Source organism: Penicillium chermesinum (genome assembly GCF_028974085.1).
Source record: "Penicillium chermesinum strain IBT 19713 chromosome Unknown utg000007l:1.0-2695246.0:1.0-2697696.0, whole genome shotgun sequence".
NCBI lineage: Eukaryota > Fungi > Ascomycota > Eurotiomycetes > Eurotiales > Aspergillaceae > Penicillium > Penicillium chermesinum.
In genome coordinates this window covers 359,675-383,653 of record NW_026695317.1, presented here as the reverse complement: position 1 = coordinate 383,653, position 23,979 = coordinate 359,675, and the positions used below count along the sequence as shown (strand labels likewise).

The window sequence follows — 23,979 nt, the reverse complement described above, 5'->3', positions numbered from 1 at the left end:
AAGCTTCACAATGTCTACCACCACCAGCATGGCCACCACTACCGGCACTGCCGCCAGCTCTACCACCTCTACGTGCCCACCCTCATACGAGTACCCTAAGGGATTCTCCGACGCTGCCTGTGCTGCCGTCGTCTCCGGAAACATCACCGACATCTTCGACCACTGCTGCAAGGGTGATGCTCCCACCACGTACAACGACGGCTGCAACATCTACTGTCTGGCCCAGAACCAGAATGTCGGTGATCTCACACACTGCCTGATCAACTCCGGTGCTCGTCCCGTCGATGTCTTCTGCCAGCCCACTAACGGCAGCGCCACTGCTACCGTGGCTCCCTCCACCACTGCCGACTCCACCTCTACTGGCACGGCCACCGGCACCAAGACCTCGGGAGCGACCAGCACCTCCACCAAGAACGCAGCCATTGGCACCCAGCCAATCACGAAGACCGGCCTCGGTGTGGTTGCCATGGTCTTCTGCTCTGCTCTGATGGGAGTCCTCGCCTAAGCGTGTTATCCGCTCGACTCGGGACCAATCCTCGAGAAGAGGAATTGAGGTGGACAAGATGGCGAGGTGAACCGGGTTCGACTATTTGCCGTTGGTGCTCTTCTTTCCATGACCCTTAATGAGGCTTTTGATTCTATGACTGTACAAGTACCCTTAGCGATACATATTTTAATTCGAGTACACCGCGGCTTGTTTTGTAATAGCAATTTCCCTGGTTGCCATGCATAGTCTATTTATCATCTCGAAATGTACGGAAGCTCAACCTAGAGTCATCCGCCGGAAATACTGATTTTCGATCTGCATTGCGGGCTGTAGATCCGGGGCCTATCCGACCGCGAATCAGACCCGGAGGATTCCCCGGATTGTCCCTAAGTGGCAACCACACCACTGCGTGCATTCCTGGATTGCTACGCCATTTCTCCGACGCGAGGAATCAGCATGCCTTGCCATAATGGGCTAATATGATATCCGATTTTCCCCTAGTGCGTTGTTCATTTGGTTTTGTGCGACAGGAAAACATGTTTCTGTGCGTTTTCCAGCATGTGGACGCGGTACTACCCAGGTCACCAATCGAAAATCAAAGACTTGGTTTCATTTGTTAGTACACCGTGTATGGTTTTTGAATTTGGAATAGACAGTTGAACTCTTGCATTCGACCTTGGAAGCACTGTACCAGCACTAACCCGGTTGGGCATGCACACAAAGGATTGTTCTTTAGCTCGGACCGCCGCTACGGGAGGAGTGGAAGTAAGGATTCAATGAACAGGAATGCAAAACGGCTGATCATAACCAATAAGCTCTCAGATTAAGAAAAACCCTTATCGTTGATCATACTAAGTCGAAGGCCATGACAATAGCCTGGGTTGAAATAGAAGGTATCCCACATGGGAAAGGCTACTGCGAAATGTTGACACTGAACTTGACCGGTTTAAAAGTGTATCTACTAGTAGAGTCCAGATACGATGTGAAGGAACGTTTTGAGTATATAAAGGGGTACCGAAATCTTCTAGCTCATAGAACATGCACTCGTCTGCGTGACCCCTGCTCCCTGGCCGTACAGCCTGATTCAAAGTGCCTGATTCAAAGTGCTCGTGTCAATATCGACCTACAGTGTATATGGAGACTGGAGGTACTGGAGCGACTACTCGATATCAGCTAACCCAAAATTTTATAAGACTCATAGTACCCCAGAAAGCATGTTGTAATAATCGTAAAGAGCTGACTTGTGTATCCCCACGTTGTACCTACAAGCTCTGTTTAACGATATGGTAGCCTAAGCAAATTGTGTGCTTAAAAGGATCTATTATTCACATTGTTACCCTTGGTTATTGTGGAGCACAGCGATCTCATGTAAACACTACATGATGCGCAAAGTGGAATACCAATAGCTTATTTATATCTTCGCCGGTTGGTGACGGATGTCTCGATTGTGGGGCTTATCAGGTATTTCGTATCTCTAAGCAGTCCGATATTCATTTTAAGGAAACAGGATCTGACATGAATGCATTCACGACTCCCGTGGCAATAACTTAGAGACTATAGGCAACTCCCGAAACGAAGCGTTGGGACTCAAGATAGCAACGAAAATATGTCCACTCAGGTATAGGATTTAATCTTCCATATTCCAGCGGTAAAAGTCAACATGTAACAACCCGCTAACCCTCGTCCCCCACTTTGTCTATTATTTAACTAAACAGCTTCATCCAGCCATCTCCTACCTGAACAGAGTACCCTCCCGCAAGTATTGAACGACGGCAGTACTAAGGCCCTTAAATATACAAGACTGTAACTAAAAGGCAAGCTTTATGCGAAGGAAATAGCATCGCTGAGATTTTCACGATAATGGCTGATCTCCTCAGTTCCTTGATCAAAGAACTATACAAAGGATCGGAGATACCCATCAAGGTTAATACCCAGCACAAGAAAACTATAGCTCTGTGTAGGAATATGTTCCTCTAGCATCTACAATAAGTACAAATCTGTAATTATGCAGTCTGTATAACTTCAATTATTCGGGAAGGAGGGATACTATAATCAGGGACCTATGCACATTGATGGTAATGGAGCGAGCTAAACTTGGATCTATTTTTGGTGATTTATAAAGTTGATCTGCTTGATTTGGAAGTAGCAAACTGATCTCGTTCAAACATTGATGGATCTAGAAGATTAAATCCACGTGATTAGGAAGGCGTTCTGATCCTGACTTACTATTGGTGATCTGGAGTTGATCCGGGGTTGATCCGGGGAACGAAACGAACAAATAGATTCATGGCAAACGAAGTTTGCCGCTAAAGATCTCGCTAAATTTTACGCTAGTCGAGGTGCAAACAAATCTAGGCACCACTGCTGTGGCCCTCCTCAACTATTTAAACCCCCCCCACCCCCCCACTTCTTCCTCTTTTTTTTCCCTCTTCGTTTTCCAAATTCGTACGATCTTGCCCTTTCGTGCATACATCGTTCTCAAAAGTCTTGTTACCTTCCTCATTCACTCTTTGTCCTTGATAATCGCCTTCACCTAGATCAAGGTCATGATCAGTCCTTATTGTCGTTATCCTGCTGGCACAAAAGAACAACCATTTACACATCTGTGATGATGAACAAGACCCCAAGCACCATCATGCCTTCTTTGACCTCGACAAAGGCTGTCCAGTACTACAACTAATTCCTCTTCAACACTATCTTCTACTTGGTTTTGATGCATTAGCACCAAGGCGGGGTAATCGAATTGATCGAACCTGCTCTCAAGATGAACCATGTCGACCTTGCCTGTTACCACCAAGGCCTTGAGCCTGTCTTGTCCATTCATTTACTCACCGCGGAGAATTGAAGTAGCTTGAGGAAATTTTATCGTCATGATCAAGACATGATCCTTGACGTGAAGTAGCCTAGCAGTGGCGAGGCTTTCAGGTTTGTCTCCATCTATATCCATCGATGTCGAGCAGGTCGAATAACTGAACCAGACAGCCTCTCGCAATTGCTGTGCTAGATGACTCCTGTTTATCGGGATTTTCCGGCCACATGTCTTCTCTATGGCGATTTTCCAGCAACACATGTCTTGTTTATCGGCGATTTCCGGCAAGATATATCTTTTCAATCGGCGTTTTCCAGCAACACACGTCGTGCCACACATGATCCTTCTCATTGAAGACAATGGAACTTGAATTCTCAAGGCCTCTTTGAACAATTGACTACCCACTCCACACCATTCTGGTTCAGCTCTGAGTCCTTCTGCGGCCATTTCACCGTCCACGGTTTGCATGTTATCTTCCAGACACGCAATTATGCACACACTGGAATCACATACCGACATCCAAAATTTCCAGATTGACCATCTGGTAGCACCAATGCAAGAAGACAAGGGATCCTGCTACATCCATCCAACTACCAACCTCCCATATCGTGCTTTACATGTTCGGCATCGCCAGCTACCCATCAAACATCACATGCCGTCATTGAATAGGCTCATGAGTCAAAATTAATACGTTTCCATGAGTCCGTGGTAGCTCACAAGGCCGGCTCTTCTCACATACCAAGAACAAAGCAAATCGACATCTGCATCGCTATATAGTGCCGAAGCATGACAAAGACAAAGCACAAAGGGCCCCGCCATGCCCCTCCGCCCTACATTCGCCCATCACAGGATTCTTCATACAAAACTATCAACTGCGGAGTTCAAAATTACTCAAGGGTACACATGGTCTTTGGAACACTTGTACGAGTCGACAACTTGTACGAGTCGACAGATGCATGAAGCCTTTGTCTACACAGTATCTCTGAACAATTGTTCTGTGCGGGTGGTGTTTGCCAAAGCTGGGTTCCATTCAAATTTATCAGTCTTTCCAACGAGATATCACACCGAAATTGTCATGAGGGTATCCTCTTACGGATGAAGAGGTATATATCAGCGGTCAAAATCTTAGCCTGTCGAAGCATGATGCACTGGATCGATTATCATGAATATCGGATCGGCTGAACTCTCCAGACATCCACCGGCCCGGGATAGGAAGAGCAGAAGACAAAAATGCCTTGCAGTTCCAGCCATCATGCCACAAACGGCTTTCTATTCAGTCAGGTATTCATCAGCTAGGGGGAAAGCAGGACGATCAGGGGTGTATAATTATGTCCGGGTTATATGTGAGGGCTTCAATCTCCTTCCCTTGGAGGACTGAACTTGGGCTCAGTATCCAAGAGGGGTGAGGGAATATGGTAACACGTTCATCCAGACAATGCTGGATGTGCGTCTACCGTGCCGAGTGGGCAGTCTCGCAGCTAGAAGCGCGGTTCCGCTCCGTGGTCAATCCCCGTGTCTCCTCATTGGTGAGGGTGCGTCTGATCAAAATGATGGGAAATATCGCGGCTCAAAGCGCGTTTATAGATCCATTGGCGGGCGTATCTACTCAACTCTGTTGGGGGCGTGTCTCTCTGGGGACATCGGGTAGTCTGGAGAACCACGACGGGGGTACCAGCCCGGCGGGGGTTCTGGTTGCCCAGGGCGCCCGGCCACGTTCGGTGAGATATTTTCTCACTACGATCACGACAAGGGGAGTGGTTGGAGCCCAACCACAGTGTCAGAATCACTGCGGTTGGTGTCGGAATGGGATGGTATGCGAAGATGGCCAGGAGGCTTATCAATGCCTGCCTGGCGGATACCAGAAAACGACGGGGAGAAGTGGGCTGTCTGTTTAAATGTCTTGGATAATAAGAAATCGATTCAATTCCGCTTGCAATTGCTTAGTCCTTATTTGATACGTACATCCCTTGTGCCGACCTGCTGCAACAGCTTTATTTTTTGACGCTCGGGGTTTTACTAGTAGATACCTATAAGGTGTGAAGCCCGAGGGCTCGGTAGTTGACCGCGCTGCCGAGATGGTGGTCGCAGTACTCTTCCGACTCTGTCCCTTTTATATTGCTTATTTCCCAGCTGCTTCGATCGTAGTCCGGATAGTCCTCTCCTGTCTCAGGCAGTAAGTGGCGGCAGAATCTAGTAAGCGGTAACAACATGAAACATAAAACATGTATAAGTCATATGAAGAGGCCGACCATACCTAAAAGAATTTTGGGTCCCAATATTAGTCAGAAAATTTTGGGTCCGCTGAGCTGGAACCTCGAGCTGGGTGCCCCAAGATTACACTTGAAGCGCCATGGCGCAAGCTGATGCAGGCTAGACTTGGGCGTGTCAACCAATCCCGCAGCTAGGACTTTGCACGCTTCATGTGACGCATAGCCCCTTTTCTTTTGCATCTTATTTCTCCCTTGACTCATTTACCAAATTGATAGCGATCCCCACAGGCTGCAAGCTGCTCGTCGACACAGTCTCAGAGTTATCTTCCTCAAACTCCCAACGCCGGTCTTGGAAGCCCTATTTCGCCTTCAGCATGCATTTCTGTCACGTAAGCGGCCTGCTTGCATTGTTCATGGGGACCATAATCAATGCTTCCAACATACTAGAAGTGGATCTCATTTTCCCCCGCAACGAAACATATGCTCCCGCAGAACTGTTCCCTATCATTTTTGCTATTCAGAATCCCGAGCGCGCTCGATATCTGACGCCGGAACTTACTTATGTGGTGTCGGATTTGGACGATGAGAACAAACTCATATGACGATTTTTACGATCTCCCAGGGTTCAACTGGACCGAGGAAGACCCATTCTACCTATATTATTACTTGAGGATTCTGAAGGACGAGGACGGTGGCATGTGGCGTGGGCCATAGAATAGCACAGTTGCGACGAGCACGGCTTCGAGAGCGATCCTGAGACCGCGTATATGATAAGCAACTATTCTACTCGGTCTACCTCGTTCACTCTTCAAAGCTCGGCCCCTAAAGTGGATCTTGTTGCTGGGACGGCCAAGGAAACGTGCCCTACAGAATACGGCATAACAATCAATGTGACGGATAAACTCATGCAAGTCCCCTTGGAGGTATCGTGGACTTGGGGTAGTTACACAAATAATACCTGCGCGGTCGTGGCTTCATCCGGCCCAACTCCCACTTCGGATCCTTGCCGAGTCAATATTGACAAGACCATTGCCGCAAGCATGGAAGCCTCTTTGCATACCAGCCTTTGCAATAGTTTGGATCCCCCATCCTATTGCGTGGACGATAAGGAGAGCGCTGCACAGCAAGTAGCTGTCGCTGGCATATCATGCTTGCTTGCTGCGATCGGGGCTTTCTGGTTCTTTCTGGTGTGATTGTGCTCCTATAATAGCTGCTGGTGCTATATTCAAATCTAAGTTTCAAAATAAATATTCTTTGGGTGCAATCTATACCCTATACAAAATGTCTGTGTGTCATTGTTGGATCTTGGACCGCTTCAGAAAAGCTTTACATCACTGGTGTCTCACTGGTTGAGAGAAGAACGGAAGGAAGTGACACAGAACCTTGCTAGGTTCTGTGGCTAATGGAAGAGTGACCCTGAGAGCCAAACAGGAGAAAAAGGGCCAAAAGAGTCTGAAGGCTGTCGCTAAGACATCCACATCAACTTCGTTAGGAGCAGACTGGGTTCGGGAGCTTATTGTCGCAAGGCCCCAATAGCTACAATGATAAAACCTGGTACAAATTCTCTTGCTACCTTCTGAACATATTTATAAAGTTGTAGGAAAGAAAAAAGAGTTGCTTTATTAACGCCTATGATCTCTAAACAGCCTAGTGCTCTCCAAATATTGCTACAGACCGCAACAAGCTCCAGTAAAACGCCAAAAGCATCCTCGCCTGAAAAAAGGGACTCAAACAGTAGGCAGGATTCCGCTTATGATACACATCTCCAAAGTTATATAGCCCAGAAAGTGCACGAATCACTGAGCTGGTTTTGACAAAGTCAACATTGAATAGCGACATCGGCTGATCTTAGACACTGTGTTGCCCCTCTTCATTAGATGGAGTGTGTGATAAACGTCTCGATGCTTTTCTTGTAAAATCATTGAGGCGGGCTCTCTCCAGACCACCATTGGCTGACCTTACTCCATTGTTCCGCCGTATAAGAGGCCAGATCGACGAACGGTCGCAGGTGGACTTTGGACCTGAAGAAAAGCCAGGCGGCTTCCTTTGCTACCTCCCACCATTTCCAGACATTTGGAGGACTCTCGCTGTCACCTTCTGAGGGGCTGAGGTCTTCTTTTTTGTCATCCTTTCGATCAAAGGCAGCGTCAACATCCAACACCATGGCTTTTTCGCGGAGCACGACAACGGTGATTGAACTTGGAGATGGAGTGAATAGGCATTTAGCAGCCTGGATCTCGTACAAAGACCACCCCAAGTCTAGTTCGGTCTTCACTTGGAGCTTGGGAACGTTCTGGACATGACCGTAATAATCACGTACAAAATTGGCCGCCATTACTCTGCGATCATCCAGAAATTTCTTCCGCGAGAGAGCTTTCAAATCAGCAGAGCTAGATCCGGTTATCAAGCCATGATTGTAAACCCGTCCGCCAATGACGCCATGGGAGGGATGCAAGATCGAATGGAATGCGTCTCTCTTGAATTCCTCTCCAATTTGGTAGGCTTCTTCCAGCTCATCTTGGTGAATTCTGTCCCACTGAGTCAGAACGATGGTGATGTTGTGGAAAAATCGTGGGCCGCAGAAGCATTGAAGCCACTGAATTGTCTTCATTTCGCCTGCTGTCAGTCTGATTTTGCACATGTCGTGTACAAACAACACGCCCACGGTATTGACCCAAGGCCCAAGGGCATATACACAGCCCATGATGTCATCATATACCACCTTGTCGTCTAGGTCGGCCGCTCCATAACCAGGGGTATCCACGAATATGTATTGCTTGCCATGGACAATAGCGGGAACAACCTGGTGGCCAATTGTTCCTGTTGAAAAAACTAAGTAAAATGCCCCAATTTCTCCGGTTTCCAGGTAATCAGACTGTACCTGATCTTGTCCCACTTCCGACTTTCAGATCTTGCTTGGTGATCTCGCTCAACAGGGTTGTTTTCCCAGAACCCGTTTCACCGACGACGAATATCAGACTGGTGCCACTCAAGCTACATAATATTATTAACAGGTCTCACACTATTTGGGTCCCAGTCCTCACTGTTGTTTGATGAAGTTCACCAGTGGCAATGCCGCACTCCTGCCGGTCAATTTAATCAATTTCAAAAGAGATTCGATCTCTTCCCGTTTTCCAGTCTCCAAAGGTTTTTCGTCCTTGACAGGAGAAAAAGCCCTCCGGGGATCCTCATTCTTCTCTTCTTTCCTCAATGCTTCCGATTCCATGTTGGAGGTCTCTAAGGCTTAGGTGTCACAGGAAAGGATGAAGGAAGTTTTGGGTTTCGTAATTTCTCAAGTGGTGCGAAATAAGGGCGGTAATTTATACTGTTGGAAGGGTCCTCCGTTGGAAATCCAAGGAGTTCTAGGCGCTGAAACGAAGGCAACCACCGGTTGTAGTTACTTGTGAATGTATGGACAAGAGGTTCAGCTCAATCTAGGCTGAGCCTCTGAATGTGCCTATCCAATCGTTTACCGCTTCTGTTGATGATATAGTTAGGATGCGCTAAATTGGGGTTACTTTTTAGCCCCAAGGCATAGGATAGATCAGGACGAATAAATTCGGTTCAAGCTGAAACCCTTATCTATACTCACCTGGAAATGGCCAATTATAGTAATCCACGTACGTGTTCTGGCTGGGGTGAGGCTGAGCTGACAGGGGTATGCATGCGGCGCTAACTGAAGGAAAATGAATCCGCTCGCTGGCTAGTCAGCCTACAAAGTATTCCCAGATCCTTGGAATATTTAGATATTGATAGGCTTGCTGAAGGCTCATCAAATCTGCCTTGTCACGTCACGGTGTTTCAATGAACCCCTTCTTATTCCCGTTCGGTCAACATAGCTCTTGTGACTAGACCAATCCTTCTCCTTTCACCTGATTTCATTTGGCTTGATCTCTCCTGTCACTCTTGGAGAAACGCCTGATTCTTTTGCTAGCTCTCCGTAACTTCCAAGAGTCTACAATCATATATTCTCATAATGTTGACCCGTCTCAGCCGGAAAGACTTTACTACATTACGGCTGGCGCCACTTGATATTGAACGCGCTGCAGCGATCCTGATACTCGATAAGGCGCATGAAACAACTGAATAAGCGCCAGGGCAGACATGCAAATACCATATTGGCTGCGTAGAATTTTGAAACATTGCGATAGCTTGTTTCACCGAATTTGAGTTCTTCGTTACAGTATGTTCGTCTATGGCCCTAGATCATCGAAGGGTATATTCCGATCCTTCTCGCGCTCCTTATGAAGGATTCTATCAGAAAACTCACGCGCGAAATTAGCTAATTTCCATGACCAGCTGCTGGGTATGCAAAACACCAACGCTCTTGAAATGGAAGCTACTGTCGCGATGAACATGATTACTGTCGGAGTCATTATAAGGCAAGTGACCTTGCAGACGCTGATAAGGACGATAACTGGAGACTCTACGCAGCAACAACCGCCTCATTTTATGCAAGGGAACTTATCATTTGTCTTGGTTCTGACGAAGATATCCTTGGTATGTAATATGCGGAGATCATGACTTCACGCTCGAATTTCAACTAAGACCCATTCCGGGGGCGGATAACTTGTTTCCAGTATGGACAAATCGAGCTCGGCTGGGCCAAATATCAGAGAAATGAGCTCACGGCATGCCTTTCACAGACCAGATAGAATCTGTTGTAGATCTACTGAGCTTGTTGTCTCTGGATTCATCCTCAGGATTTATTCCCAGGGGCGCGTACTCGACTAGCATGCCGTTGGAATATCCAAGTAGAAGAAAGCGGCGGATTCGCACAGAATCGTGCTTTGCATAAGTGCATTATGGAAGACTTCCCCAAGCATGACGGATCTTCTCGGCGCAACTAAGAAGAGCTATTCCAATGGATGGATAATATGCATACCCTTGTTCATCGGCTTGTTGGCTTATCGGAACTCTTAATTTTCGTTACCTCTAGTTCCAGAATTTTCTGTTCTAGGTTCGACCATCGCCATGCACGTTGTATTATAATCGCAGGGGAATACCATACAGATATCAATGCGCTGCGGTGGGCCGGAAGTTAGTCACAGATCGAGCTGCCCAATATACCACGCATATAGTAAAGACACCGATCAAGGAAGTATGAAAACAACAGATAGCAATGTTTTATTCAATTTCCATACCTAAATAGAGCTATCGTACATGAACCAAAGGGAGCGCGATTATGGCCTCCGGTCCCCGAAGTGCGGGGCCCTTTTTCGATGGCCCAACCACGTTGCCTCTCTAAGCGCCCGGATCATGTTTGTTGCTTGGTCCAGAATACACGTGTCACCTCTTGCAGGGGGCCGCGTTCGTATCTGCGGACTCGAGAAAATCTTTCACTGTAGACACAATCCGCCAGTCTCATCTGTCTGCGCCAGACCGCGAAGCAGACTGAAGTGAGCAAAGCTCGAGCGATGGACCTTCACCAAGCCGCAAGGCGCGGCAGCGTTCTCGATATACAGTCTGCGATTGAAGAAGGGTGCGACGTCAACACCCGTGACGAAGCCGGGAAGACCCCGCTCTGGTTCGCCGTACAGGAAGGGCATTTAGAAGCATGCAAATTTCTGATTGCTCGAGGAGCTAGTGTGGAAGAACAAATCCACAACGTCCTCGAACTCGCAGTGCAAGAAGGATATGCCGAAATTGTCGAACTACTGTGGCCACACTGCGAAGGAGAAAGACAATATCTTTGTTTAGAAACGGCTATCTCACTAGGCTTTCATGGAATTGCAGATTTCTTCATCGAAACCCGGGCGTTCGAATATCAGCATTCTCAATCCAGTCATCTTGAGATGATCCAAAGATACGGATTCCCCGCGCGTGATATTGCAGCTTTTCAGCAATGGGAGAGGTTTATCTTCGTTAGGCGCTTTGAGAAGCTTCCTCTGAATCGTATCTTTTTTGACTACGCCCTTCTTCTTGCTACGAAGGCCGATCGCAATGCTGGGCTTCGACTAGTTACTTTATTACTTCAGGGCGACACCCCGTTGGCCAATCCAAATTGCATCATCAAAATCGACGCGGAAATTGAGACGCCTTTGACAAATGCAGCTGAGAAGAACAATCTGGAGATACTGGATATTCTAGTGCAGCGGCCTGATATACAGCTGACAAGTCGTGGCAAGTATGGCTGGCCGGCTTTTCTCCATCTGCTGGCAACCCCCGACTTCATCGACTCTGAAAAAGGCCGGATCATGGCACGAATGCTGTCTAATGAGCCTTTTCCTCATTTCTTTCCAATTGATGACAGGGCAGCTCGTCTGGAAATTGTGTTCCGAAACGCCCTTCGGCTTGAGGACAATGTTATGTTGAAAAGGCTTATCGACCTTATACACGGTGCTGCAGGGACTTCTATTCTCCCGCTCTTGATCAAAGCAAATGACGCACATGGTCTGAGGTGGTTATTGAATAGTGACGTAGTGCGCGCATCCAAGCCTCCGCCACATCTGTGGGTGCTACTTTGTGACTTCTTTCAACGTAATCCAGGCTCTGAGGCTCTGAGTCTTTTTTTCTCGAGTGGCAGGATACTTGGCAGAAAAGGAGATCTGGAATCGAATGATACTGGTGTGCCTTAATTCAAACAACTTTCGTTTCGCAAAGCAATTTTTCTACCCGCTCAACGAGATACTACCGATGGAGATTGCGGAAGAAACACTAGCGGGGTTGTCCCAGGCATCTATGGATCAATCCCTGATGAAGGAATGGGCAGATAAAGGCTTTGCTAACGCAACGTTGTGGAGCGCCCTTCGATTCGACACATGGAAAAGCCCAGCATTTGAGAGCCTCCTTTCATGCTCTTATGTTGACCTAGACAAGCCATTTCCTAGCACAAGGGGCTTGGGTGCAGGTGAGGCTAATATTGCTTCACCTCCTTTAATCGGAAATTCAACTGGAAATTCAACCGGTCAGAAAAGGAAATTCCAATCTGGATCCGCAGCCGACTCTCCTGGTTTGCATGTGCCCCTCGGTCCGCCGGATAGTGCTGTCCTCACAGACTATCAAATACAACTCATTCTACTAGAACAAGCGAATAAGAGGCGATTGGCCAGAGAAGGAAAAGGAGAGCCGTCTATATTAAAAAGCCCTCTGGTCTGGGCCGCAGCCAATCGGAAACCTCAGCTTGTGGAACTTCTTCTATGCACTTCGCGCGTCGATGTCAATTCACAAGACTCCCTGAATCAAACTTCTCTCATGCACGCCATTGCCGTCAATGACCAGCAAACTGTGGAGATTCTATTGAAAAGCAAAGATATCGATCTTAATTTGCGAGACCATGACGGTAGAACAGCTATTTTTCACGCCACAGAGATTGGAGACTTGCACATCATACGACTGCTCACTGAGACTCGAAGGGTGGACCTTTCCATTCGTGATTCCAAGGGTAAAACTGTCATTGATTTGGCAAAAAAAACCAAGAATCAAAATCTTGTAGCTGCGCTTACTCCTTGACTGCGTTGTTGTTTACTTGGGCGCAATGAGTCTAAATTTCCCAGTTCACTCGGAGAACTAATGGGAGATTTACGGGAATATTTATGGACGAACTCCCTGGCAAGACGAAGATGGGGCTAGGGATTCAAGTATCTTTCTTTTGTTTCATCCATACTAAGGGTCGCTCTACGTTTCGGCTAATCTGGGCTGTAAACCCGTTTTTCTTTTCATTTTCTGTTCTTCTTTTCTTTTTATCTTCTTTTCCTCTTTGCACCATTATATTGTTTCAATATTCCAAGTGATATATGGGATAAATTATTGGGCCATTAAATCCGGGCGAGTGCCTTGAAAAATCTAGTACGAGTAATACACGTTTCGCCTGTGGGATTATCAAGCTCTTGGGATAAATCAGGCCAATTTACTTCTGCGTTGTTCATAACACTCATTATATTGAGTCAACCGCGGTGTCAGCCTTACGAGATCTGGCAAATGGAGAAGAAACCAGGATTGTTTCTCGACTTTATCATCCAAATATAAAGAGAGAAAAATGAAAGGAATGCGACCGGTCGTATGAAAGCTGCAGCCAAATGAGGTAATTTTTGTGAAAGGATCGGTCATGATGGAGATTGAGCTTCCTGATCAGCGATCATTTGTATGGCAAGTGAATATCTATCTTCTGACTCGTTTTGATAGAAATCAGAGCGACATCTTCGGGTTTATGCGCATTTGAACGGTTCGCCCGTTGTCGGAGCTGTTAGGGGCGGGATCTATAACAATAATGAAATGAGTTATGCGGCGTAAAGTAATCCGTTTCCACTTACTAGCCCTTGGTAGATCTGCTTCAACCCCTCATACTTCTGCGCCCACCTGGTGATGTGCTCGTTATCTCTGAGAAGCTCCACAAGTTTAGCTTCCTCGCGGATACACAATACTCGGAAAAGAGGCACAATTGGCACTATCAAGAGCGCAGTGCCTGGACCGAATGCCGCCTCAAGTCGTCTGACTTTCCTGCCTTGTTTCAGATCACTCTCAACGTTATGATCATCTGACAACCCTAAGTGGCGAAGGAAAGACGGCTTCGGCCAGACGCCACATAAGTCTCTACCACGACAGACACGTTCCATCCCCTGCTCCTCTCGCCATTCCTCCTCTTGAAAGGCTAAAGAAGACCATTGGCAGACTTTGTATAGGCGCTCGATCGACGGACGGAAATTGGCCCCTTGTGGAAGCAAATCTATCGCACGATTTCTGTCGGTGGCGCTGGAAAGGGGCATAGCTGGAGTGAGATCCACCTCCAGAAATGTAGACAAAAAGTCCATTTGTGCAGTCATGTCCTGAAAGAGACGATCCGCAGTGACGACTTGCTTGCGACGGGGTGGCATCACGTTTCTATGCAGTAGAGGAGTCAATGAATCTGGAGGAAGTCCTAGAACCTGGAACTCCCTGTGGTGCTGACTCAGAGCCCTAGCTGTAACTAACGGAATAGGTATAGGTCAGAACACATACCCTCCAAGTATTAAGATGCCAGCTTCCTAGCCCATGTGATAGGGAACATGTCACTGCGCTAGCCCTTTTAGTGGCGTTACCCGGTACCAATGACGAGCTCGAGCCCGCAAGCATCGGGCCCAATGTTCCTCTTGACACCCACCGGTTGCTTCGTGGAAACACAATGCCCAGTACCTGGAATCTGTCCTCTGGATGTCTCGGGTTCTATAAGGTATGAACAAGTCAGTCAGTCTCCGACAAATAGACTAAAAATCCAGACACGGATATAACGGAACAAGCTCTGCCACCGAATCACGCTAGGAGCTCCACCCGAGACAAGAACTCGAATACCGACCCCATCCCAGGAACTGCCCTACGCGCTGCTTCCCTGGCCCCTCCTGAAGAGTATCAGGATGACGGAGAAAAGAAGGAAGCCGTTAGAATCGTGTTCGTTAGCTATAAGGAACCCCCATCCCCGGATGGAGCCAGCTGTGAAGCAGAGCTCGAACGGGAAGAAACCACATGATGGATCAAGTATTCAGAACTCAAATATCCAGGTGGCCTAAAAGCAGTGGAAGTTTTTCGGCCAGAATGATATAACCCGACACGGAAGAGCAATCCGCCTCTCTCATTATAGAGCTAACCAAGGATTCCTTCGGATTTATCTGGGGCAGGTTCCGGGTAACCTGGCCTAGAACTAGCATATAGATTTGATATGGTCCGTCGTTATATAGTTAGCCGAAGGAAATTTTGATGGACAATTGCTAAATCAGTTCTTGGACAGTCACCATGGAACAAGTACACGATGGGAAAGGTTTCTGCTCGGTCTTTATATTTCCACGCCGGCTGCGTCTGCACATGTCCATATGACTTCATCTCACCAGTAGGCCCGTCGTGCCAAGTACCTCTAGGCTTACCACCTAGCGGGAGTGTATTTATTCCACCTGGGCGGTTGCAATGTTTCTCTAAGAGTTACATGTATCAGTCCTACCCTCATTGCGTAGAAAATCTGAGAATTATACTACAGAAGCTACCAGTTTCCAATTGCTGCTGTTTTTGCTCTGCGAGTTTCCAGCACGACGAATAGTGTTAACATGGCAAGACAGAAAATTTTGCGAGAAAATAACGAAGCGAATATATCCAGATAAAGCAAGATTCGATACAAATTGGCTGCGCTAGACACTTCTCCAACTTCAAGTAAGGGCCCAGCTTTTTGGCCTTTCATCTCCTCGGTATGACGATGTGCACGGCCAGTTTGACATAGAAGATCCAGTGCCCGAGGAGCCGGAAGCTGTGGTAGACGAATGTAGCCGCCAAAGACCCGGGATCGGTTGAAAATGGGCTTGTGCTTGTGCTAGTCAAGACCGCAGGAGCAGACACATTGCACGAGCTGCCAGAATTGAGTCCATTATCTGTGTACATCCAGCTTTGTTCCCGTCCTGATCAAAGAAAATGACTTCCCCAGTCTTTTTGATCAGGACCCAAGCAACAGGTTTGCTATTTGCATGGACACGTGCTGCGAAAGAAATATAAGTGGAGTCGATGCGTATGCCGTTCACGACCTCGGTCATTTCTGAGATAAAATTTGATTAGCATGGCTCGCTGCTAGCTCCGCCTTGAGAGTTACCTGAACCATCCTTCCCACTTAGACTTGCAGATGATGCAGAACAGGCGGTGCGGGCATGGCTACCGCTAGGGTATACGTGATAACGATGATCTGGAGAGTACCACCCAGGAAATGTCCTATAAAAACTCTCTGGATGACTGTAGCTCGGAGGATCAAAAAGGGCATATTGATGAAATTGATATAGATGTATTAAGCTCTGTGATGGGAAAGAAGGAAGCCCGTGCTATGGCCTTTTATATGTCAATCCCCAATGCAAAGATGTAATGATGCATGTCCTGACATTTAAATTTATCCATCGATGGGAAGGTAATAAAGATTCTAGCTCTTCCACTCGCCCTAGAATCGTTGGCTGCGAGACTATGCTGCAACATCATTATCAGCGCGCAGACCCAGACCTAAGGCTGATTCCAGTTGAACGAGTATACAGTTGAACGGGACCCAAACCGAGATCCAGTTGAACGGGGCCCACAAGCAGTCCTTGTAATTCCCTCTCCCCTTCCTTTCTCTCTCCAGTTCTAGTATCTCGAATACGAGCTCCATTACCAGTTTCCCTGCTCTAACGTAGGCCACCATTGACAATACGAACATACGATCAGCCGACCATGCCTAAAAGGGTTCTGGTTCCCGGTCAGCTGCTGGAGTTGAACGGGACCCAGGATGTCCCGTTGAACTTTTTCTGGGTCCCGGTTAACTAGAACCCGTGCCCGTTCAACTGGAACCCGTTCAACTGGAATTCGTTTTCGGTCTCGTTGAACTTCTTGGGTCCCGTTCAACTACGATGCGTTTTGGGTCCCGTTCAGCCGTATGCCATCTCACGCGAAGCCGACGTAGCAGGACGAGCTGCGGCAACCTTTTTGTCGACTGTCGATTGTCACGGCATAGTGTACCTTTGGTATTGTTCTTCGTCGGTCCCTAACCTGGAGTCAATAGCTGTCGACTGAAGTAGGACACTTTTGCCTTTCAGCCGTTATTACCTATCTCTAGAATACAGTAATATCAGGAAAGTATCGAAAATGGCTGTTTCATAGAACTTTGGCTCCCAAAGTTGGATTAGTATCTTAGTATTCTTTCTCACGAATGGTTGACTGATTTCCATCCCCCGCATGCTTTTACATAAGCCTAGATGAGGAGGCCCCGGGCCCCCACCGGTAGCCGGGTTCCAGTTGAACGGGCCCCAAAAAGCTCAGCGGGCCCCAACAGTAGAAAATCCTTGGGGCCCGCTGAGCTTCAACACCTGACCGGGCCCCAAAATTCTTTTAGGCATGGTCGCCATTCTCACATGATTTATACGTTATTTGTGTATACCATTATATAACAAACACCCAAGTTGAACCCCAAGTTAAACCTCCGAACTCCGTACAACATCGTACAATCGTGTCAAAAAATGCGAGTGGCATATGAAGCTAACCCTCTCTGGCTCTAACCTCAAGGTTTTGAGGGTTGCTGAGAGCCTAAAAATTGTAGTAGGAAAATTGACTCCGCCATAGTGCGAATAAACAAAAGGTAAACAAGAACTAAAAAGATAATTGTTGTTCTCCGACGGTGCACTAAATTTGCCCAGGTGATGACATAAGTGATTATATAAGGCTGGTTTTTGGGGCCCGGTGAGGTGGGGGAGCTCATCGGGCCCCAAAAGTCAGAAAATCTTTGAGGTCCGTTGAGCTGGGACCCGGAGCCAGAGTTGAACGGGCATACAGTTGAACGCGGGTTCCAGCTCAACGGACCCCAAAAATTTCTCAACGGACCCCAAACATTTTCTGACTAATACTGGGGTCCGTCGAGCTCCGCAACCTCGGCGGACCCCAAAATTCCTTTAGGCATGGTCGGCATCATCACATGACTTATGCGGGCTTTGTGTATCCTATTATATAACACGCCAAGCTGCACCCTAAGTTGAACCCCCCGAACTCCATACAACTTCATACAATCGCGTCAATTCGCGTCAAAAAATCCGTGTCATCTAACTTTAACCCTTTTTTTGGGACCTGGTCACGTGATGGATTTGAACGGGTCCCAGAAAAAAGGGGGAATCTTTTGGGGCCCGTTCAACTTTTTTGGGACCCGTTCAACTGTATGCCCCTGTATGCCCGGGTCCCGTTCAGCTTTGGGTCCCGTTGAACTCTTTGGATCCCGTTGAACTGAGACCCTGACCGAGCAGCTACTACTTTGAACTTGATAAACGTACGAGAGCAAGGGAGTAGTGCTGTCATGACTCGCGGACACCATGGTATAGAGAGGAAAGACAGAATCAAGAAGCCTATTAGGTGTGTCAGCTCAAGTTCCCGAGCCGACCCGGAAATACTCGTGCTAGTAATCTTCAGATGAAGCCAAGATGAAGATTGGACGAGCACGACACCCGTCACTGGCAAGCATTATCCCAGTCTTCGTGTACTATTTCTACTAGCATGTAATCGAATATTGAACATTCGAACAATGTCCATCTGCATTAATAGTCCAATTACCTTGGTTGATCTCACCTAAATCCCCCGGGCCGTCGCTGTTTGTACCTGCAGCAAGTCGCGAGGGCTGCAGCATTCGCTTTATTGCCCTGCAATAATATCTACGTTCGGGCGATCTCGAGATGAAGCGGTCGTATTCCGTGCCCGGGGCAGCTGATGGAAAAGAGCTCAGCGTGATTCAACATCGAACATGGAATGCCCGGAACCGAGAACCCCCGCCGTCTCCAAGCCCGGATATTAATTTGAATCAAATGGCTTCGAAGTCCGATCTTATCGCGTGCTTCAGTCAACCGACTACGATGATTGGATCTGATCCGTGTCCCACGGCCAGCTGATCCTCTGCCAAGTCGACAGACCCCTAGCCAACCCTTGGCAGGGCGCGACGGTCGCATTCTGCAACCCCGCTAGATAACGATTGCAAGATCGCAGCGGAATTGCTGAAATTTGGGGGACAGTCAACCGACCATACGGAGTACGTACAGCTATTGTCCGCGGACTGCCCGTAATTGACTTCAGCCACACCTGATCGTGTCGCGTCGCCCTCGCGTTGGAAATGCGGGTGGGGCTGAGAACCCCTGTCGATCCTTTATGTGCGACCAGTTTGCCCGCCAAGGGAGAACAGTCTCCATACCAATAGCATCACCGAGTATCCCGTGTTATCGCGGTGACCTCGGGGCGCAGGAGGACAATGGCCGTCCTCCGTGCGGAGAATCGAGATACACGGTTGGAGCCAGGAACATTGGCATCGCTTGGACTTTGGGAGCTCCCGACGGGCCTCCGCGCAGCAAGGATCCACTCTCTGCACGCTTTGTGGGACAATGCAAGGCCAAGACCTCATTTAGAGTACAGCTGGAGAGGGGAAGGGAGTAGCTGGTGCACCGGAGGGGGCTCCGCATTCTTCAGTTAGAGTCGTTCGCCATTCTCTCCCAGTGCAACCATAATAAACAGTTCAAACGCGGGCCTGAGAGACTAGCCCGAGCTTTTTGCTCCTTTATATAGCTGGCTCGGATCCCCCCTTGGGTTTACGTGGGAACGCCGGTCTACTTTGCTTTCTTTTCTACCGATCCTAGTCATGATCGTCCCCTCATTGAAGCGCGGCACGTTGTCGCTGGCGGCTGTGTCGCTTCTTGCTTCTTCAGCTGCTGCGGAGGTGTTTGAGCGACTTGCATCCGTGCCTACTGGTATGCTTCATGTGACCCCAATATACTCCTCAATTCAGTAATTGACGTTGGTAGGATGGCACCACTCTCGCGCACCAAAGGGCAGCCAGCCCATAAACTTGCAGATAGCTTTGGCACAGGGCGATGTCGCTGGATTCGAGAAAAGCCTGCTGGAGATGTCGAGCCCAGACCACCCTAATTACGGTCAACACTACCGGACCCATGAGGAGATGAAACGCATGTTACAGCCAAGTGCTTCATCGGTCGATGCTGTGAGCAAATGGCTGCGGGACGCGGGCGTTACAGACTTTCAGCAAAGCGATGACTGGATCTCCATCCACACCACCGTCGCGTCGGCCAATGACCTCTTGGAAGCAAACTTCCAGTACTATGTCAATGATGCCCAGCACGTGGAGCGACTTCGCACATTGGAGTACTCAATTCCAGATTCGTTGGTGGCCCATATTAATCTGGTGACACCTACCACCCGCTTCGGCCAGTTGCATGCCGATGGTACTACAATTCGCGACAAGAAAACCGATGTAAATAATCGTTTCCGCCAGGCGCTCGGCGTTGTGGGCTCTACCAGTACTGATTGCAACCAAGCCATCACTCCGCAATGCCTGAAGGATCTCTATTCCATCGGCGACTACGAGGCCAACCCAGACAACGGCAACAGCGTCGCTTTCTCCAGCTTCCTCGAACAGTATGCGCAGTATGCCGACCTTGCGCTCTTCGAGAAGAACATTGCCAAACACGCCGCCGGCCACAACTTCACCGTGCAGACCGTCGCAGGCGGCAAGAATATTCAAGGTGGCAGCGGTGACAGCAGCGAGGCCAACCTGGATGCGCAGTACATCATTGGCATCAGCTCGCCCATCAAGACAATCGAGTATAGCACCGGCGGCCGTGGCCCCCCTCGTTCCCGATCTCGACCAGCCCGACCCCAACAACGACAACAACGAGCCCTACCTCGATCTGCTGCAGTACCTCGTCAAGCTCGACGATTCGGAGCTCCCCAAGGTCCTCTCCACCTCGTACGGCGAGGACGAGCAGGTAAGAAACTAACCCCACAACCTCCGCAATCCAAATCACTCACCAACCCAACCCCAGAGCGTCCCCGAGAAATACGCCCGCAGCGTCTGTAACTTATACAGCCAACTCGGCTCCCGCGGCGTCTCCGTGATCTTCTCCTCCGGCGACTCCGGCGTCGGCGCCGCCTGCGAGACCAACGACGGCAAAAACACCACCCACTTCCCTCCCCAGTTCCCTGCCGCCTGCCCCTGGGTCACCTCTGTCGGCGCCACGACCGAGATCTCCCCCGAGCGCGCCAGCACCTTCTCCTCCGGCGGCTTCTCCGACCTGTGGGACCGCCCGGACTACCAGAACGAGGCGGTGTCCGCGTACCTGACCAAACTGGGCGACCAGTGGGCCGGCCTGTTTAACCCCAAGGGCCGCGCTTTCCCGGACGTTGCCGCCCAGGGCCAGAACTACGCGATCTACGAGAAGGGCCGGCTGGGCTCTGTGGATGGGACGTCGTGCTCGGCGCCGACCTTTGCGGGCGTGATCGCCTTGCTGAATGACGCGAGGATCGAGGCGAAGCAGGCGCCGCTTGGCTTCTTGAACCCGTGGCTGTATTCGTCGGCGGATGCGCTGAATGATGTTACCGTGGGTGGGAGTACCGGATGTGACGGGAATAGCAGGTTTGGGGGTGCGCCCAATGGTGGTCCGGTGGTGCCTTATGCGAGCTGGAATGCTACTGAGGGCTGGGATCCGGTGACGGGGCTTGGGACGCCGAACTTTGCGAAGCTGAGGAAGGCTGCGAAGGTTTGAGCGGGGATTTACGAAGGTCAATCTCATGAGATAGGGGGTTTAATGTTTATGTTGCAAGTTATGAGTATATTCACGGCGGACTGCGAGTGCAGGTCAAGCGCGGAATTGGTATTTACGTTTGTGGCAGGTTGATGTTTTAGCAGTTCCTGCCTTTGATGTTGATATGAAAATTCATCTTGTCATTTCTTGTCTGCTGGCTGCTCGTTCGACCGGTGATGAATTCGGTTGCCAGTGCAGCGTAGAAATCCATTATGTACAATGGGATACGAGCATAAATACTGGTACGATTAAAGCTAGAAATTGGGGGAAATGGAGGCTCCATGTAACTTGATCTGCGGGATCATCATGATTGGGCACTATCTACACACAACAGGCTGAAAATAACTAGAACAGTATATACAATTCCGATTCTCGGATTACAGACATCCATGGGGTATATCGAAGAAACCATCACTCAGTCGAGACAACAGACGACGCGGCGCGTGCAGACTCTGCGTTCTCCAGATACTGTGCATAAACCATCTGGGCCAGCGCATCCTCCGTCTGCAGATATGTCTTCCTTCCCTGGATAAACCAGAAGGCTAGCGCAATGACAAGCATCACGCCGAACACGGCAATGGCGTAGTTCATATCCGCCGGCGACGGGTTCGGCGAGCCAGGGAAGAGGAAGAAGATCGTCGTGATAACACAGTAAATGATACTGACCCAGTTGTACCATGAGCCCCAGCGACCAAGCTTGAACGAACCGCCGGCGGGCAGCTTATCCCGGCCAACAACGAGAAGTGCCAGGATAGGCATAGCGTAAGAGATGGTGAGCGCAATCGTGCTCACACTCAGAATCGCTTCGAGAACGGTGTTCGCGAACAGGTACAGGACGCCCACGATGCCGATGATGACGCCCTGGCCCCAGAGAGCGCGGGCGGGCACTTGCCACACGGGGTCGACATGACTGAAGTACTGGCTCCAAGGGAGTCCGCCGTCTCGGGCGAAGCCCCAGGTGAGGCGAGACGCGGTTGTCAAGACACTGACCCCTTGACCGAGGCCGTTGAAGATGAAGAGGGCAATGAGCGTCACTCCGCCCTTCTGGCCGACTGTTTCCAGAATCAGCTCGATGAAGGGCTGGTTGGCATTGGTCACCTTGTCGACGTTCTGGATACATCCTAGGCAGACGACCATGAAAAGGAAACCGGTCACGGCTCCAAACGTCACGGCCATCCAGATGACTCGGGGGGCGTTCTTGCGAGGGTTCGGAATCTCCTCGACCATGTGGATCACCGAGTCAAACGCTGTGAGTCCATAGGCGGCTTGTACCAGACCCGTGAACCAGACCACCCCGTCACTCCAGCCCGTTGTGTTAATCCACGCTCCGAACACGAACGAAGCAGGCTGGAAGTGCAAGTTACTCTTTGCGCCAACACAGATCAACATCACCAGCGATAACACGATGAACAACCCACCGAACCAGACACCAACAAAGTTGTTGAACCAAGGCAGAATCTGCTCCTTCCGACAGCTGACCACATTGATCAGCGTCATGACGAACACAACGCCGATGTACACAACGAAGTTCAACCATCCCTTATTGACCCCATCCCAGTCCGGCTCGAACATGGTCTTCGTGCTGAGCAGGAACTCCGACATGAACGCAATCTGTGACGCGGTCAAGCACCACCATCCGAACGTGTTGATCCAAGCACACATGTACGACACAAAGCGGCCTAGCGGCGTGCTCCACAGACGGTATACCCAGTACGCCTGTCCGAGTGCCGTGGGCATACTGCTCGTCAGTTCGCCGAGCGAGACCGCCACGCACAGATTGCAGGCTGTGACGAGGACCAGGCCCCAGAGGATGGTGATTGGGCCGCCATTGGTGAGGCCGCTACTCAAGTCTTGGGCGAAAGTAGAGTATGTTCCTGGAGGAGCGCGGGTCAGCGATTGAACAAACGGCAGTCCGATATGCCTGCCCTCCCCCGCACCCGAGAATGGGAAGAGAATTGGATGCAGTGACTACGTAGCAAACGCACCAAGAACACAGAATGCTAGAGCCAGCATGCTCCAGGTATCGAATTTCCGGGTCAGTGCCTGGGCGTGGCCCATCGCCGCCAGGTCGGTGGCATCTTGCACATCCTGCTCGTTTTCCAGCGGCGGTTTTCCCGAGAGCGAGTCGCGCTCCAGATCCATGATATGGTGTTTTTAACCCAAGGCAATAAAGATCAATTGGACTGAGAAGCACGTGGAAGATACGCCCATTTTCTGGCCCTGACGAGGAGAGGCAGAGGCGTGCTTGATTTCTATATATTCCTTCGACAGCGATCGGCCCTGTCTGTGAGCCACTCCGTCAGGCTAGATAATCTGGTCTTCCCCCAGAAAATTATGGGGTCGAGATAAAGATGGAGCCGAGCCTGTAGCCAATGAGAGGGTCCAGGGGTCGGGCGCTCGCTGGGTCGCATAATTTTCGTTGGTCATGGAAACGAACTG

The 23,979-nt window shown here is 49.4% G+C and overlaps 8 protein-coding genes across 8 annotated transcripts; 5 read left to right on the top strand and 3 right to left on the bottom strand.

The window, feature by feature from the left end:
- Positions 1–10: 10 nt before the first annotated feature.
- N7468_008848 (uncharacterized protein) lies at positions 11–505 on the top strand (the record flags this gene model as incomplete). Its single annotated transcript, XM_058478144.1, has 1 exon — positions 11–505. The coding sequence occupies one exon, from the start codon at positions 11–13 to the stop codon at positions 503–505; it is 495 nt and encodes a 164-aa protein (XP_058326474.1).
- A 5,414-nt stretch (positions 506–5,919) lies between these two features.
- Positions 5,920–6,699, top strand: N7468_008847 (uncharacterized protein; the record flags this gene model as incomplete). Its single annotated transcript, XM_058478143.1, has 2 exons — positions 5,920–6,072; positions 6,241–6,699. 2 exons carry the CDS (start codon positions 5,920–5,922, stop codon positions 6,697–6,699), a joined length of 612 nt encoding a protein of 203 aa, XP_058326473.1.
- A 725-nt stretch (positions 6,700–7,424) lies between these two features.
- N7468_008846 (GTPase domain-containing protein) lies at positions 7,425–8,732 on the bottom strand (the record flags this gene model as incomplete). The annotated part of the gene is made up of 3 exons (XM_058478142.1): positions 7,425–8,326; positions 8,388–8,500; positions 8,551–8,732. The coding sequence occupies 3 exons, from the start codon at positions 8,730–8,732 to the stop codon at positions 7,425–7,427; spliced, it is 1,197 nt and encodes a 398-aa protein (XP_058326472.1).
- A 2,191-nt stretch (positions 8,733–10,923) lies between these two features.
- Positions 10,924–12,958, top strand: N7468_008845 (ankyrin repeat domain-containing protein; the record flags this gene model as incomplete). The annotated part of the gene is made up of 2 exons (XM_058478141.1): positions 10,924–11,928; positions 12,110–12,958. The coding sequence occupies 2 exons, from the start codon at positions 10,924–10,926 to the stop codon at positions 12,956–12,958; spliced, it is 1,854 nt and encodes a 617-aa protein (XP_058326471.1).
- Positions 12,959–13,653: 695 nt separating this feature from the next.
- N7468_008844 (uncharacterized protein) lies at positions 13,654–14,319 on the bottom strand (the record flags this gene model as incomplete). The annotated part of the gene is made up of 2 exons (XM_058478140.1): positions 13,654–13,704; positions 13,759–14,319. The coding sequence occupies 2 exons, from the start codon at positions 14,317–14,319 to the stop codon at positions 13,654–13,656; spliced, it is 612 nt and encodes a 203-aa protein (XP_058326470.1).
- Positions 14,320–14,606: 287 nt separating this feature from the next.
- N7468_008843 (uncharacterized protein) lies at positions 14,607–14,948 on the top strand (the record flags this gene model as incomplete). Its single annotated transcript, XM_058478139.1, has 2 exons — positions 14,607–14,654; positions 14,688–14,948. 2 exons carry the CDS (start codon positions 14,607–14,609, stop codon positions 14,946–14,948), a joined length of 309 nt encoding a protein of 102 aa, XP_058326469.1.
- A 4,632-nt stretch (positions 14,949–19,580) lies between these two features.
- Positions 19,581–21,501, top strand: N7468_008842 (S53 family peptidase; the record flags this gene model as incomplete). Its single annotated transcript, XM_058478138.1, has 4 exons — positions 19,581–19,689; positions 19,744–20,521; positions 20,553–20,724; positions 20,782–21,501. 4 exons carry the CDS (start codon positions 19,581–19,583, stop codon positions 21,499–21,501), a joined length of 1,779 nt encoding a protein of 592 aa, XP_058326468.1.
- Positions 21,502–21,951: 450 nt separating this feature from the next.
- N7468_008841 (putative amino acid permease family protein) lies at positions 21,952–23,682 on the bottom strand (the record flags this gene model as incomplete). Its single annotated transcript, XM_058478137.1, has 2 exons — positions 21,952–23,414; positions 23,526–23,682. 2 exons carry the CDS (start codon positions 23,680–23,682, stop codon positions 21,952–21,954), a joined length of 1,620 nt encoding a protein of 539 aa, XP_058326467.1.
- Positions 23,683–23,979: the final 297 nt, after the last annotated feature.